Source organism: Mya arenaria, chromosome 16, assembly GCF_026914265.1.
Source record: "Mya arenaria isolate MELC-2E11 chromosome 16, ASM2691426v1".
In the NCBI taxonomy this organism is placed as follows: Eukaryota; Metazoa; Mollusca; class Bivalvia; order Myida; family Myidae; genus Mya; species Mya arenaria.
This window is the reverse complement of record NC_069137.1, coordinates 14,790,479-14,807,781: the sequence shown is the minus strand read 5'-3', so window position 1 is coordinate 14,807,781 and position 17,303 is coordinate 14,790,479. Positions and strand designations below refer to the sequence as shown.

The following is a 17,303-nucleotide window of genomic DNA, read 5'->3' as shown; positions in this document are numbered from 1 at the left end:
TTTTTTGTTCTTGTGTTCTATGTCTTTGGCGTTTACCTTGTGGTATTAAACCGGGTTTATGTTAAAACCTTTTGCTACTGAGCTTGGTTTTGTAGTTGTTCACATAAGTATTAAGATATTTTGTTTATATTTTGTTCTGATCCTTTTCTCTAGATTATGCTTGTGTTACCTGTCTTAAGGTTTTGTATAAACATAATGATGAATAAAATATGTTTAAATTGATATGACTGTGTGATTTAATTTATCTATCTTGTTGTTTGGTTTTTGTTAATGTTTTTCCTGACCAGACGATTTAAAAGTATGGTGTGATTAAAACACTGTCCAGTTTATCTTTAACTAATTTAACACGTTATCAAACAAGCTATAAGCATTCAAATGAATAATGCTTATGGTAAAAAGCCAAGCGAAGCTTTGCTCTGCTCGTATATATTATGATTCTACAGCGCTTCTATTGAAATGTGATTGATATGATATTTGCATGCAAACGTTTACAAACATTTGTCACTCAACCGCCGTTTACACATTTGATCGAACAGATATTGGCACTGCAAAACATGGTGTAATATTCTGCAAATAATGTTATATCTAGAATCACTGAAAATATTTGGGAGAGGACACTGATGTTCTACGGGGTTGGGGGAATCTTCAATTCGAAAAAAAAAGTTATTATTAATGTGTATAATATTTGCAAGTCATTTACACTAAAACATGTTTTAAAATTGATTTGATTTTTTTGTAGGGTTTCACTTTGACATAAACCAGGATGACACGCTTTGAGTTTACCAGGCAGCAGACTAGTAATGTTCAAGCATGTACTCTTAAGTCCATACACCTTAAACACACGAAGCAATGCGATAAATTGTTTATTATATATTCAATACGAATGGGGCAGTATAAAACCGCAATAATGTTATTCTAATTAAACATGAAAATGTGTACGTTTATAATTAGTCATCAAGAAAGATGTTCATCAGTTGCTGTAGTGTGCATATCCTTTCTTCTTTTTTATTGATTCATCTAACATGTATCTAAGATTTATCAAATATATTAAAACAAAAACAAAATATTCCACTTTTACCATAGTCAAATTGTATGCACTTATTAAAGGGATTTTTAATGGTACCAAGTTTTCTGATCGTTCAAGCTGAATACAACATACCCGACTATATACACCCAAAATGTAGCATGATGAATCACTTCATTGGTTTGCGTTCGGATAAACTTGTTTGCAGAATATGTACGTTAATAAATTGCAGATATTTGATTGAATGAGCCCTATATAAAGAAGGACCGGATCAGGTTGAACTTCATTAAGAGCTGAAATAACTAGAACAACTTCAGTTCATGGCATTCTGTTTTTAAGAAGATCTATATATATAAATATATATATAAAAAAATTGAAAATAAAGCAAGTCAGTATGTCAAGGCGATATGCATAAAAGTGCTCTAAATATCGTACAAAAAAGGACAAACAATTAACCTAATGACTTTTTACCTTGGCCACAAGGTAGACACAAGCAAAACGATAGGGGCTTTTTACCGATGGCCTCATTCGATTTATAGTCGGTGCCCTCACATTTTGCTTCCAATAAATTATTTTTGAGTCATATGACTTAACTGGTATGTGTTAACATGAAACATTAGCTCAATGAGCTATTTGCCGACATGAATAACAAACATACATAACATATCAAATAACATTAAAAATGAGATTGTACTTGTCTGCTAGGAACATTTGCCATGATCCTTACTTTTTTCCCGCGCCAGAAAGTAATGAAGTCACCCCCATACCACACCTCCGAGTCAGGGAAACGTTGTTTTGTGCGTTATAAAAGCAACTGAATTAACAGAAGAATACACGGTATATCCATCTAATGATATGATAAACTTTTAAATCGCCCGCCAATTTTTTCGATCGTGTTCTGAAAATGCTAATTCGCATAATGTATGCCATACGGAAAGCATAAAGTAAAACGACTACACACACGAAACGTACAACGCGAAGTCATGGATGATTGTCGGCATTACATACATTTTGTATATTTTTTATCATATGCATCCAGTTTATATTAAAAAGGAAGAATTTGCCTTATTTTTTCCAATTGTTATGTTGGCTTTCAAAAATGTTCGGGCATCCAAGTGAATCGCAATTGAACGTGTCTGAAGAGTTACCAGTCCGTGTTCTTTTCTCGCTGTCTTGCGGTTTGTCATTAAATTACTTTAACATGCGTAAATGCTTAAATTGACATACATCCTTATCTTGTTGAATCTATTTTGATTTTACCGCTATCTCATTAGTATGTAAGATGTAATCGAGGCCATTTACGATATACCCGAACGCTTTTATGGAGACAATCGTTGATCTCCGTAAATCTTTAACAATTTTCCGTCCTTTATCGCTCACAATTTATGTTTGTTACATTGATATAAATACAAGGGTTTCATTAGAATGACACTCTTATTCAAAATCAATGCATACACATGTATGACAAACATCAATTTTAAATAATACACTTTTAACTACTTACTAAATAATGCATTTATGTAAAATATTTATACATCTGTAACTTAGGAAAGATCGTAACGGTGAATTTGATAGCTGAATGCGCAAAAATACTAAATAATAGGTGAGTGCTAAAATATTTACTGTAAACTTCTATCGTCTCATAAAGTAGAAATACCATGTTTACTGCTCCTTTCTTCCAAATTAAACTTGGTATCTTTTGTAAACCATTGTTTTAACATTTATTCATCATTTTTGGTAAAATAAAAGATTTGTATTAGTTGTGTGGAATATTATTTGGGAGTAAGAGTGCATATTTACCTTGACCTTTCAATGACGTTCTGTGCTATTTTTAAACATCATGTCTTGTCTGTGTGATTAACCAATTATTCTAAGGTTAAAATATAGAGCAAAATATTAATCGTCTAATGTCATAAGTATTATTTTGAATGAAACATTTAATTGGTTTTAAAATGACTCGGCTGTGTCACTATTCATTTGGTGTCCGTTAAAACCACTTTAAATGTGAGCACACATCAAGACAAGTCAATCTGTGTAAAACCAATCGACTATTCTATAACCATACAGTTAACACAGATCGACTATGAAATAACCATACACGTCAACACAGATCGACTATTGTATAACCATACACGTCACTGCAAGACGACTATTGTATAACCATACACATCAAAACAGGTCGACTATTGTATAACCATACACCTCAAAACAAGTCGACGAGTGTATAACCAAACCTCAGCACCAAGCATGTAACTTGTAGCCATTTTACATTCATACGTATGGCCGTTTTTTTTTTTGCTATTATGTCATATAAATTATTACTTTCTGTTAGTTTCTGTTTGTTTCTGTTGTAATAATACTTTATGTTTGTCCGTCTGTCCGCCTTTTGAATATGTAAGCAATACAGCGTCATTAATCGTCGTTGATCGATAGTCATCGCTTGCATTTTCAACCTGTTTGCTCTTTTTTATAGCTATTGTTATGTGCCAAAGGCAATTTTTTGTAAAGTATAAACAGTTAATGTTGATATTGTTTTGTGGCATATAAAGTTAATTAGCTTAAATACTTCATCTGACGTCCTAAGGACGTTAAAGTTTTATTTCCTGACCAGACTGATGAAGAATAATGGTTTATTATAAAAACGTTTCTCTTTCAACAAAGACAATGCGTCCTTATAAAACTCAGACAGTTTAATTCAAAATGCATTTGGTAAAAAGCCGACCGATTCATTGAATCTATTCCGATATATTCAACTCTTCTCACTACCAATGTTTATTATAATAATGCCAGTCATTTGTATCTAGTCGAACGGATTGTAGGTCAAAGGATCGTTGTTATTAGTAGTTAACTTATTCAGCAGAAGAACATAACATGACATGTAATTTCAAAACCTGTTCGTCATTAAAAATGCTTTTGTATACAAGTATCTATTTTTGAAATAAATTGACATGCTCTTTGTTCTCAATCAAAAATGTTTAAATTAAGTATTGATCGTACCTTTTCGTTCCATGATTCAACAGCGCTTCTATTGAAATATGTATAACATTTAAGCTGCTCTGCTTTTAATCACTTTTCATTACAGTTTAAAATGTTAGAAGCATAGCTAACCTCCTACCTCGTGTCTAGGTCAGGAAATCAATGAGATCGTTAGCAAAATTTGAACGTCAATAGATATGATGAATAGCTCAATGGAGGGTTATCATTCAAAAACTGTTTACAAAAATAAATGTAAATAAATTGAAACGTCAAATCATGGTATAATTTATCTTCTGTGACCCTCCTATATTTAGTTTTTCTGTATAAAAGCTTTTGTGATGCCGGGGTTTTGGGGGGTTATCTTACAGATAGAAGTTACACGAATGTTAAATTCAAGCAATTGATTTACGCCAAAACATATTTTGAAACTGTTTGTCAATTGTGTATAATTTCAATTTAGACAATTTAGAGATCGAAAAAAAGTCCAAAATTATATGACGTAGTGCTACTTCAATATATTAAAATTCAATTATATAGCACACAAATCAGATATCAAAGCAAATGATTGAATACTCTGAATGCAATCTTATAGATCTCAGAAAAGACAAGGAAAAAAATAAAGTTGACTTAAACCCCTAGTAAATTTACAATTTACTGACCATTCAAAGGCGATACCTAACAATCCTTTATACACACCCCTTGTTTAACATTAAACGTGTAAATTGGCAGCTACTATATTTATCAGTTGTTCTGACAAAGTGTTTAGTAATGGCCAGCAGCGGTTATTCTGCCAACGTATATATAATTAATTGAATGAAAAAGAACACAAACAAGCACAGTAGTCGAAAGTTTAAGCATAAACTTGTTTAATGGCACAGGGTCAACGTCAAAGGCATAGAACAAACAAAAACAAACAATCACAAACAAGAAACTACTACTACTACTATTCCTACTACTACTACTATTCCTACTACTACTACTACTACTACTACTACTACTACTACTACTACTGCTGCTGCTGCTGCTGCTGCTGCTGCTGCTGCTGCTGCTGCTGCTGCTGCTGCTGCTGCTGCTGCTGCTGCTGCTGCTACTACTACTACTACTACTACTACTGCTACTGCTTCTGCTGCTGCTGCTGCTGCTGCTGCTGCTGCTGCTGCTGCTGCTGCTGCTGCTGCTGCTGCTGCTGCTGCTGCTACTACTACTACTACTACTACTACTACTACTACTACTACTACTACTACTACTACTATTATTACTTCTACCTGGAAATTTTTAGCTACAAAACATTGTTGCTGAATGCGGAATGGATACTTTTAAATGCTAGGAAAGTGAAGGGTTTCTAATTACCAACAGGTCAGTTGGTTTAAATCAATATATTGTTTTAATATACAAACAAACAATATACATGGCCGAAACAAAGTTTGAGGTAAATAAAACGCCCTCCAATAAAACATATCAAATAATACAGAATGCATTATGTTAGACAAATGGTAAGATAACAGTATAGCAAATGTAAGATAACATTATAGCAAACAGTAAACCGATAATAGAAAAATAATATCAACACAAACAGGCATGGCGTTTAAGCGAAAATGGAAAGGACCTTATTAGGTTTATGAAGTAAAACGCACTGGCCTATAGATTGGGTGAAGTAGGGTGGGATAAAAAGCTTATGAAAATACTGCGTAATTCAGGTTGGCATTAGTTATCTGTGAAATTATTGCGTTGAATTATCCGCAAGATGAGATGGTTAAATAATACTATCAAAATTGTAAACTCGGTACTAATAATGTACTACTTAACGAGTTATGTCCCCTGAAAGTATCATAAATAAATTTATTTCTTAAGCTATAAATTAAGTTTTGATAATCCATATCATATATGAACCGTCAGAAAGTACTGTAAGAAAATCTTCATTTAATATTTAAAATTCAAATAAGCCTAAGAAAACTAAGCTGTTTTGAAAAATACGTATTGTATAAACTCGAAACGCTTATAACATTATTATTCATATCGATTACTGACATTGTCACGCATGCGTATTGAACAAAAATATAACACAGCGCGCAGGAAGGTTGGGTAGGTTAGTTTGCGGACGGATAAAGCATTGTTAAGCATTTTGAAAATACAGCGCGCAGTAAGTGATTAGTCGGGCTAGCATAAAGACGGATAAGGAAATCTTTAACATTTTCGAAAGAAAGGTAAGAACTGATTAATCAGATTTACAGATTTAATGAATCTAATGTACTAATTTTATGTACAAATTTAGTGTTGCATTGAATAAATCTGTTATGTTTCAAATGTTAATGATATTCTATGTCATTTTGATATGATATGATGATTCGCAATGTATCAATGAAATAATTTAAAGTACAATTTTTTGGCTGTTTACAGCATCGGTTTTGCTTATCAATGTTCAAAGGGGCTGTCTCACGTATGATAAAATAGCGGGAAAAAAAGAAAATTGTCGAAAACTGACATAAACTTGGCATCGATGTGTACAATGCGTTGAAACTTACTAGCTGAAGTACCACATAGTTTACAATTTATTTAAGTTTACCAGATATTTCGTCTTTTTCCATTAAAAAAGATTACTGGGTAAGTCTGCCATTCCTTATACGTGATTGGCTAGTCGTTGTTATCACGTGAAATTACCGAGGTAGGTGTATAGCTAAATTATGTCACCGGATTAGAATAAGCCTTTGTAGCTCTGTGAGTAAGACGCTGGACTTTAATTTTGGCGACGCGGGTTTTAACCCTGTCTCCGACACAATTGTTTTTTTTTACATTTTGGTACTTTTTAAAAAAAAAATTATGATATCAAAGCGTTACACATTCTATTAAATGATTGTCCTAAGATTCGTTACAGAAAAAAAAAATGTTTTGATGCCAATCTGTGACACAGTCCCTTTAAGATTTACATGTTATACTCATTTATATTAACACTGCAAACTTGCGATTTCAAATTAAATGTGTACAAACTGCACTTAGCATTTATAGTATTTTAGGACCGATTGGTTTTTATATTTTTAGACATATACCGTGTTTATTTCTATCTTTTATGGGTAGACATACTATAGCAAGTCATCATAATATCTGCATGCAAATATGTTTTGTTGTTTCTTATTCTAGCCCGCTCTTAATTCAGTTTCTGTTTCCGAAATTGATTTATAAACTCAATTAACATCTGACTTATACGAAAATAAACTTTTCTACTTTCCTTTAACAATTTACGATTGAAGAGAAATACAATAATTAAAAAGGTGTTCTGAATGATTTTATGCGCGCTACCCAACAAATTAAAGTGTCTCTACAAATTTTAAGCCAAACAAAATAACTTACCTGCAAACAAGTCATTGTCTTTTCAGATGATGGGTAGAAAATAGTGTACCGGACAATGTTTTTCCGATCATGTTCCCGTTGAATGATCAAACAAGATTACAAAAAAGTATAGTTAGTAAACTATGACTGGGAAATAATTACTTAAGAGTATAACACATAGCATATTATTGAAATGATCAATAATCAAGAAACTCTACTTCTTGCGACATTTCAAATTGTGCAAAAGAATGTATGAACTATTCCTGTTGTTTCTTCCTATTTAAAGTATTTTCTGTCCGAATGGTGTATTACAATGCATAATCTCACAGGTAACGTCAGGAAAGAAATTACAACCTATTATGCAATCAACCTTCATAAACTAACAATGCTTGTTTGATATTATCAAAAGAGATATTGGCAATTTGATATACATGCACACCGCAAAATACGTGTGTATGGTGTTTGTGTAAGCTAGAACTTTTTCTCAAGTTAAAATTAGTTCATAATCATTTTTATTTCTTGAAGAAGGTCGACAAAAGAAATTAAAAATAAGTTGTCTCATACAGATGACGCAAATGCGGACGAACATGTATATACCATAACAAGTATGGCTGAAGCGAGGGACCAAACCAAAAAAGGAGACAGCCAAGGAGGGCAGCAACGGAGATTATCGTCCGATAATGATAGCAAAGGTTTAAAACATATTATACTTGTGTTATGTGTGTGTGTGCGTGCGTGCGTGTGTGTGTGCGTTTTGGACATGGCCGTTTAGGTATTTGATAAACTGAAGCTCCCGTTTAGTTGAAACATATTTCGCATGGTGTAAAAAATGTTTTTAAAAAACAACAAAAAACAACCTTATAAGATTCACAGATCATTTGTTTCAATTAAATTGTTTATACCTATAGGTGTTTAAATATTTATGTTATACAGTCCAAACTCCCTAGAGCTAAGTTATTGGGAACATGGCCAAAACTTAGATAATGAACATTCGATATAACCAAACGAAATTCTATACAAACGATATAATCATCGAAACCTGAAATTCAAAGTGCAAACAAGAAATCTGGCATGCCATTGTCTTTTATCGGGAGTATTATATACCGATCTTGATTGACTATTACTTAATTGAATATTACTTAAGGTGCGTGAAATTATATGTATATATTCTTTAGGCCAGGTTATAATATCCGCCGGCCGGAAAATAATTTTCCGACCGGATATTATGTTATGGTATCGATTAAAAACCTTCCAGCTATCCGGAAAACTTCACGCAAATTTTAACTGTTTGTTATTACTTTATATTACAGCAAAACAAGATCGTTTTAGAACATTTTACTAATGTTAATGTTGCTATTATGCATTTGGATGAGTAAATCAAATCACACTGTAGATTCTAAAAATAAATCAGAAAAGGTCTTGGTAACTACGAAACATCATATGTTCTGGCATATTTCAGATTAGTTCAATGTTGCTATTTTAAAACTAATATTTTTGTTTGAATACATAAAAACTTTTGCGTCGCGTTCAATTCAATAGTGTTACCTAAATAATTGCCAATATAGGTTTAATGATGCTTATTCTAAGTTAGCGTAAGAGCCGTAAAACCTTTTTTGCAGATGTTAATAGTGATGAAGAAGCGGGACTTATTGATCCTGTCCGGAACTCCCCAGTTCAGGTTAATTTTTGTTTTGATATTTAGTCATTCAGCCTGTTTGTTGACGTCTTTGTTCATTATTATATTGCGCCCTGATTGGATAAGCGGAACATCAATTTACCAACTATATAGCAACTATATGCGACGTGATAAGTGTAAGATTTTCCATTATAAAACAATATGTTGCCGATAATATTCCTTTCACACCATAAGCCATAGGTTGATGATATAACTTAGGTATAAAAAACGGCGCTTCTCCAAGCTATAGCCCTGATCCGCCGCTTTCTATATACAAAACAGGAATAGGGTTCGGGAATTTTCTTGATCGTTTGCTACAAATACTAGCAAACACCTCTCTTTACAAACTTGTTATGCGTCGTACAATAAAGGAAACGTTGTTGTTGTTTTTTAATTTGCAGGGCTGTTAACTGGCCTTCGTAAACAATCCCCTTTTCGCTGAACCATTCGGATTGTTAGAACTAAGATACGAAATGCTTGAAAGCTTAAGCAAATGTTGATATTTGAAGACCACTATTTTCATGAGAAATATTAACGCTGATAGTCACTGAATTATGGCATTGTTGTTGCGTTTTTGCTTGATTCACATCATCTCAGATGTAATCAATGTTTTGTTAAAAGGTCAACATATCGATCACTTTTGTTTAAGTTCTAGTGGCATAGTTGTTAAGGAGTATTTTTATTAAAATGTTCTTGACCATTCCTGCTTGGGTTAGCATCCAATTAATATTATATTATTTTCTGTAATTGTAATAACATAGAGTAAAATAATTAAGAAATAAGTGTCTTCATATGCATAACCGGCAAAACTATTTTTTCGGCCAAAGTTTTTATAAATATCATCTAGAACCATTTTATTAACAGGAGCAGGAAGAAATCTCCTATGTACCGGGCAGACGAAATGGTAAGTTATATATCATTATAACAGAATGGATTCATAATACAATGTTTGACACGTGCTGCTATGGTGATATGTGATAACGTCCGGTTTACATTTCAGTAATATTCAGTGAATGCATTGTTTGTTAAACGTAGCAAGCAGGAGAAAGAAACTTTTAGCTTATAAGTTTTGTGAATTGCCGGATTAGTTAAAGGATACTTGTTCCAACGCAGTATACAATAACTGACCTTGAAGGCATACGTCGTATACATCGGCCTCATAAATGCACAGCCTTGTGCTCCGCACACTGTGCTTTTGTTGTCAAATCATTAAAGATACATTGAGTCGTCCGAAGGTCAAGTATTGCATACCTTGTCACGAGTAATGTTATCTATAATAAGTATTGATTTATGTAAGATTCAGCAAGCCTTTACGAACAAGTTGATGAACTTTTGATTCAACTGCGATTTTGACGTGTACGTGTAGCTACGCGTACTCAGTTAAGGAGACGAACTGAATATACAACCGCTCTAATGATTAATTATATACACATTTTAAACTTTGTCAGGATAAAACTACTCTGTAGCTTTAAGTTTAAATCCTTATTTCAGTTTATTATAATATGATTTATATTCTTTATTTTTAAAATTATGTTCATTCCGTAGGAATAATGTCTGGTACAATTCGACATTAAAATGAAGATTGTGATGGTTAACTATATTCAATGCGACTACTATTGTTAAATGGAATTTTAATTGTTATATTTGAAATATTTAGAGCCGGCACAGAATACCCCTAAAGGAGGAACTTGGGTAAGTATCCTCTAGTTTATTATATGATAATTGATCTGATCCGTGGTCAAGTAGACACACAATGCGTGTCAATCGTCGGTTGGATTTCCCGCCGCACTTCTAAAACATAACTAATCTTCTTCCGCGAGTGACAGTGCTTTACACTGGTGCACGTTGAAAACACAGGGTAGATCTAATCAGGGAAACATTATGTTAGTGCATTATATTCCCAAAATCTAATATGACTTTCAACCTTATTGTAATATAAAATAAATATAAAAGATGTATATGAAAGTTTAGGTTTCGATCACAATTGTATAGGCATTAACAAACAAATTCATATGCTCTAAAATGTGGGGTTATTGACTAATACCCTGAAAAAGGTAAAATATCAATGGAGAGATATGTATTAAAAATCAATTGTATGCATTCTAATCTAAAATACGACCGTGCCTTGAGAGTTAAGATATTGTACATATTGTGTCTGGCAATGTCATATCTTTGTTGCATTTTCTTGCCCCTGCTGTTATTCCACAATAATAAAACACACCGATTAGTTAATATCAAGATCTTTAACAAACCTAATGTATTTTACCAAACATTCCCCTAACAATTATTAGAATTATTTCTACTACTACTTCTGCTACTACTACTACTACTACTACTACTACTACTACTGCTACTGCTACTGCTACTGCTACTACTACTACTACTACTACTTTTACTACTACTACTTTTACTACTACTACTACTACTACTACTACTACTACTACTACTACTACTACTACTACTACTACTACTACTACTACTACTACTACTACTACTACTACTACTACTACTACTACTACTACTACTACTATACTATTACTACTACTACTACTACTACTACTACTACTACTACTACTACTACTACTACTACTACTACTACTACTACTACTACTACTACTACTACTACTACTACTGCATCAGGTGCAATGATCCATTTTAGCAGTAGAGGTAACATATTATATATTCCTCTTTTCAGATTTTTGAACACAACTTTGTTGAAAAACTAAAAAGCTATATGGCCACAGTGAGAAAGGGCGGACTGTCTGAGCTTCAACAGCAGGTTCAAAACGATCTTGACAGCTGGAAAGCTATTAAGCTCCACATTGCTTTAGTTGGACAAAGCGGATCTGGTAAATCAGCTTTAATAAATGCCATGTTAGGACTTACTGCAGAAGACGAGTCGGGTGCAGACTGTGGAGTGACTGAAACGACAGAAAAGGTGAAGATGTATTGTCATCCGGAGCGTCTAAATCTTGTGCTTTGGGATTTACCTGGAGTAGACACACCTAATTTCACAAAAGAGCGGTATTGGGAAAATGTAAAGAAAAATGTGGCTGACTTTGATTTCTTCATTATAGTATCATCAGGCTCATTCAAAGAAAGTGATATTTGGTTTGCGAAAGATATCCAAGAGAAAGAAAAGAAATTCTTTTTTGTAAGAACACAAGTTGATCTTGATATTATAAAGGACAAACTTGCATACCCGAAAACGTACAAGGAAAGAAATGTCCAAGAAACGGTGAAAAAATACATTTTCAATCAACTTAAAAAAGGGAACGTTGAGCACAGTGGTGAAAAGATTTTTCTTGTCAACAACTTCGATACTAGTGCGTTTGACTTTCAAAACATGATGAATGTTTTAATTAAACAAGCACCAACCTTGAAGCGAGAGGCCTTCGTTATGTCTTTGGCAGCGGGAACCCAAGTTGTAATCGATGAGAAAGTTAAGGTTCTAGAAAGTAGAATACCAAAGATCGCGCTTTTAGGCTCTTTAAGTTCAGCGATACCAATACCTGGTACAGGACTGGCAGTGGAGTTAGGTCTTCTGTATTGCGAAGCAAAGATGTACCGTGAACAATTAGGAATTGACGAGGACAGCCTGATTAAAATGTCGAAACGAATGGGATTGGATGTAAGCACGTTCAAAGATAAGATGCAAATGAAAAATCATTTAATGTTTGTGTCTGCAACAGAATTTCTCAAAGTTATGTCATATCTTGCTACTTCAGAAGGTGTCGAAACCGTCGCAAAGTATACAGTACCTATTGTAGGAAGTATCGCTGCCGGTATGATCAGTTACCCTGTGTGCTGTTACACACTCAAGCACGTTCTTAATACATGCAAGACAGAAGCATCTAATGCGAAGACGGTGATTGGCGATTGGCTTTGTGCGAAAACCGACCCAGATATTATGTTAACACAATAAGCTTTGAATACGAAGCAGCTTCATATCATTTTTGAAGATTTTGTTGGCAGAATTAGCGTCAATATGGTTCAAACATATTTTATCGATGAAAAAAACCAACATAATTTATACAATATCAACATAATGGATTTCACTTAAAGAGTGTGAACATCTTATGAGAGTCCTTTCCCAATATATTGTATATACAATCATAATCTAACAATGAAGCTTTTTTTGACTTCGGAAAATTAAAAAAAAAGTCAGTTTGGATAAAATTAATAGCAAAACTAGTTAAAGGATATTTGTTATTTTAGTTAGTGTTCACGATTGTCATTTAAAAAATGTAAAGAAAATCGTTTAAGTATGTTTTTTTCTATGATCACGAATATATACAATAATAATTACTAATAATTGAAATGAACAAAATGTATGTTGCTTTTATGCTTATATTCGGAATTGTATTAGTTTTATTTATTTGTTGACTTACCGTCTTTTTTTAAAAGTGCTAACTACGCCGCTACCCGTGGCGGCCCCTCAAGTCAATTTTCATTTCCCAGTATTATTCGCTCTTTTTAGTACAAACGTAACAACATTAATCGCTTAAGTTTGATCAGTACATCTATGTTCAAAACATAAGGAAAGCAAGTTAATATTAAACGGCTCATGAATACATAAACAATTTACTACGCCGCCATTTATTGGATGAACTTTTGAAATATCGATTGTGTTATCAAAACAATTGATTCTTGTAATTCTACATAATTTCATGTTCTAAACTAATGGTGTAATTTTGATGAACAATTATGTAAATTAACAGCGGGAATTATACTAGTATTTGATTGGCAAACACATATAAATAAGTGTACGTATATCCATGATCGTGTTGTTTGTATGTTGTGTTTGTGTTTTGTAGATGGTGTTAATATATTTAGTGTCTATATCATTGTTGGACCCTATGTGCCATGTGCCCCCAAAAGGGACTAAATTTGAATTGTTGACTTGCTTTTCCATGCAGTTGTTATATTGTAATATCAAAATGTTTTACGAAACTACTGTGAACTAGATGAATTTAAACAGATTGTACTCTTGTAATGTTGGCCTTCTTAAGAATGCAATAAATTTTGACACCGTTTCTTTTTGTTTACTTAACAATTGCTTTTTAGGGCAAAAGGAATCTGTAAGCACAACATGTTTATAAAACAAGCCAAGCAAAACAAAGATCAAGTCTCTTCCATTATATGTCAACCAACCTATCTGCAGGCCAGTAAAGTGCTGCTTCATTGCTAAGATTTGGAATATATTTGTCAGGATGATACCAAAAATGCAACAAGTCGTTGATGGTGCGTAAGGTATGTTTTTCTACAAACATAGCAGCTGTGCAGTTTATGTAATAATTTCATTATACTAGGCAGTCTACTTCATACACATTAGACGTTAGTTCAAACATCTACTGTTGCTGAACATGAGAGGTTGTGCAGTAAGATTAAAAAGGATAACTGTCGTTCAGTTCAAATAACTTTTAAAATAGAATACTGAAATGTTAAATCAAAAAACACCGGCCTTGAAGCTCTGATTAAACATTTTTAGGAGCTGCTTGAATAAATCCTTCGAAGATTTAAGTAAGCCAACGGATTGTTTTTCTTCTTCGGAATCAGTATTTTGAATCACAAAGGAGATCAGTGGTGTAGTTTTACCTAAGATCAAGTGGTTCAGTTTTATAGCTACAACTTAAACCAAGTAGTCAAATGTTATAAGGCCCGACCTCAGTCCTAATAACAAATTGTGTAGCTCAACCAAAAACGATATAAATAAAAAAATACACTTAATAATTAAGAAGAAGCTTATTAGATAATACCATACGGAAGTGGGGTAAAACCTACTACTCCCGTCGATAGTTACGTTTCGTGCACGGAAAAATGTGCAACATACGACTTTTAGTCGACTTTGATGTTGTTTTGACTAGTCCATTTTTGCTATGTAGTACGATTTGACAATAAAATTTAGATCTTGGTCGCTATTTTATGCAGCGGGAAGCTATAGTGAATTAAATATTATCCAATAATGTGTGCGCAGTGGTCATGTTTGTCTCGTTGCTGGGCGGGAAGGCTTGAGTATAACTTGTTAAGTAGTAAGTCGGTACTACGCATATGTACCAAAGAGCGACTGAGATTCAGCAAGGGATTACCGACAAGTAATCACTTATAGCTGTTAATCTCCAATCAACATGAGATGAAAGCCTAACAATCACTAATTGGCCTTTTTGAATATTATCTGGGATGATGAAGTTGATTTCTGAAAGGTCAAGATAATTTCTTAAGATGCAATGCCTCATAATAAATTATTTATTTTTTAAAAGTCGTATATTTTGCTCAATGGTCAATGCAACTCTTAGGAGTCAATATTCAGAAAGTATAAAATAATAATCAAACATAATTTTGACACTAAATGAAAGATAACACCTCATAACAAACTATTAGTATTGAAAGTAGGTACGAAACAGAGTCAATATTCAGAAAGTATAAACTAATAATCAAACATAATTTTGACACTAAATGAAAGATAACAGCTCATAACAAACTATTGGTATTGAAAGTAGGTACGAAACATACCCATAAGGATCATTCAACACGCATCAGAAGTGCCCTTACTGACCTAGCACCCTGCCCTTTACAAATTCTGGCTGGAAAAATGAATCATAAGCTTGTGAAAACCATTATCAATGAACTCGTTTGATGTTATTCAAGAGTGCTACGTTGAAACTCCTCTCATGATTCCAGTTCTCTTCAAAGGTTTCATATAGACAGATAACAATAAGGCATTCTGATGACAAACAATCATTTTTGTGAAGAAATATGATACAATATAAAATTGCCAATGTGACACGTTTTTAAATTCATTGAATGAAAAATAACAATGATACCAAAATGTTTTAATCATTTATTTATTTATTAAGTCCATGTCTAATGCATGATTATTTAAGATATATTAAAGTTTGCTTTAATCATTACGTCTTGAAAATTCATAATGCAGTTTTCTGAAATTCATTGATCACTGAATGAACAGTTCTGTTCTTATCTATTTATCTATCTTCCATTAATGTCAAACCCTTCTACGCACCTAGTCATTTATTTTCAAACACTTCTTCAAGGTCTTTGCAAAAAACACACACTTATTTCAGCATAAATGTACATATCTATGTTTATATTTTCATTATGAGTCATAAGTGATATCAACCAATTACGTATTCAATCAAAATTAGTGTAACCTTTGTAAAAAAGGTTATAATGTGTTGAGATAAGAATTATATCTTTAAACCAAATTTAAAATCCAAGTCATCGTTATTTCTAGCAAAGTTCATTTTCTTTCCCCAGCAATGGCTGTACTCTTGAAACTTGAAAGGACCATAAAATATTCGTAAATGATACTATCAGCAGCTCATGACAATCCATTTTATTATAATTAAATGCTCATCACTCGCCACTGCATAGTAACTTTTGGGGAAATGTGGAAATCCGGTACATATGCGTAGGACTGAAGTGACAACAAGGATGTTTCAACATCCACCTTTGTACTTTTCCTACCAACGAAAGTCCACACATACAAGCACAATCGATAACGACAATGTCACAATGGACGCTGATCTAATCAGTGTTTCCTGTAGACGCATCAATGACAACAGCAGAAATTTTCCGTAAATAGTAAGGTAGTCCATTGTTTGCACAGGTGAACATATAGTGCATTAAACATCATATGCCGCAATTTAAACGGCAACATAATCAGATCGTTCTTGAAACCAACATACTTACCTTGGCAATAATAAATATCAAGGTTATCCTAATCTCATGTGTGCTTCAAAACTGTTGTTAACTATTGTCCAGACTGCTGCTGAGTAAAGGGTATACATAATACACACTTCGAAAACTGAGATGAGTATACGGTTTCTCCAGTATTTGGAACTCAATGAACATAATTTAGGCTTTTTGGGATATTTTGTGTCGTGCACATGCCGCTTCCGGTATAATATATATATATATATATATATATATATATATATATTCAGGCTGTTGAGTGATAATTAAAACATTTAAAACATTTAATTATGCCCGAGAGGTAATCGAAGGACATTGTAAGCACAGTGGTTAAAAGATTAATATTTTCATTAAATTGTATTGTTAAATTCATACTCAACTGTTAAAACGAGAAAGTGACCGGTTAAAAACCTAACAACGTTGGTTAAACAATTTAACAGACGAAACACTGAAATGAATCAGACAGCAGTGCAAACAGCTAAAAGTACTATAATTTCACTACGACAAAGGTCGTATCATTACCAACACAATCTGTATGTCAGAGGCATATGTCAATTTTATTCTGCAAAAGCAGATACAATCAACTTAACG

General features: G+C 33.1%; 1 protein-coding gene across 2 annotated transcripts; it reads left to right on the top strand.

Moving 5' to 3' along the window:
• Positions 1-6,112: 6,112 nt before the first annotated feature.
• Positions 6,113-13,195, top strand: LOC128221133 (T-cell-specific guanine nucleotide triphosphate-binding protein 2-like). Of its 2 annotated transcripts, XM_052929588.1 has the most exons (6): positions 6,113-6,204; positions 7,891-8,016; positions 8,944-9,002; positions 9,864-9,903; positions 10,657-10,691; positions 11,695-13,195. In XM_052929588.1, exons 2-6 carry the CDS (start codon positions 7,932-7,934, stop codon positions 12,922-12,924), a joined length of 1,449 nt encoding a protein of 482 aa, XP_052785548.1. In that variant the 5' UTR covers positions 6,113-6,204; positions 7,891-7,931; the 3' UTR covers positions 12,925-13,195. The 2 variants fall into 2 exon arrangements, with proteins under 2 accessions (XP_052785548.1, XP_052785549.1); XM_052929589.1 differs by lacking the exons at positions 6,113-6,204; positions 8,944-9,002 and having other exon boundaries at positions 7,897-8,016.
• The last annotated feature ends 4,108 nt before the right edge of the window (positions 13,196-17,303 follow it).

Excerpts from the sequence above, each read along its gene's own strand:
- LOC128221133 (XM_052929588.1), top strand. The coding sequence starts at position 7,932 with ATGGCTGAAGCGAGGGACCAAACCAAAAAAGGAGACAGCCAAGGAGGG. Across the intron at positions 9,003-9,863 it reads TCCGGAACTCCCCAGTTCAG|GAGCAGGAAGAAATCTCCTA; the intron begins GTTAATTTTTGT and ends TTTTATTAACAG. Across the intron at positions 9,904-10,656 it reads TGTACCGGGCAGACGAAATG|AGCCGGCACAGAATACCCCT; the intron begins GTAAGTTATATA and ends TGAAATATTTAG.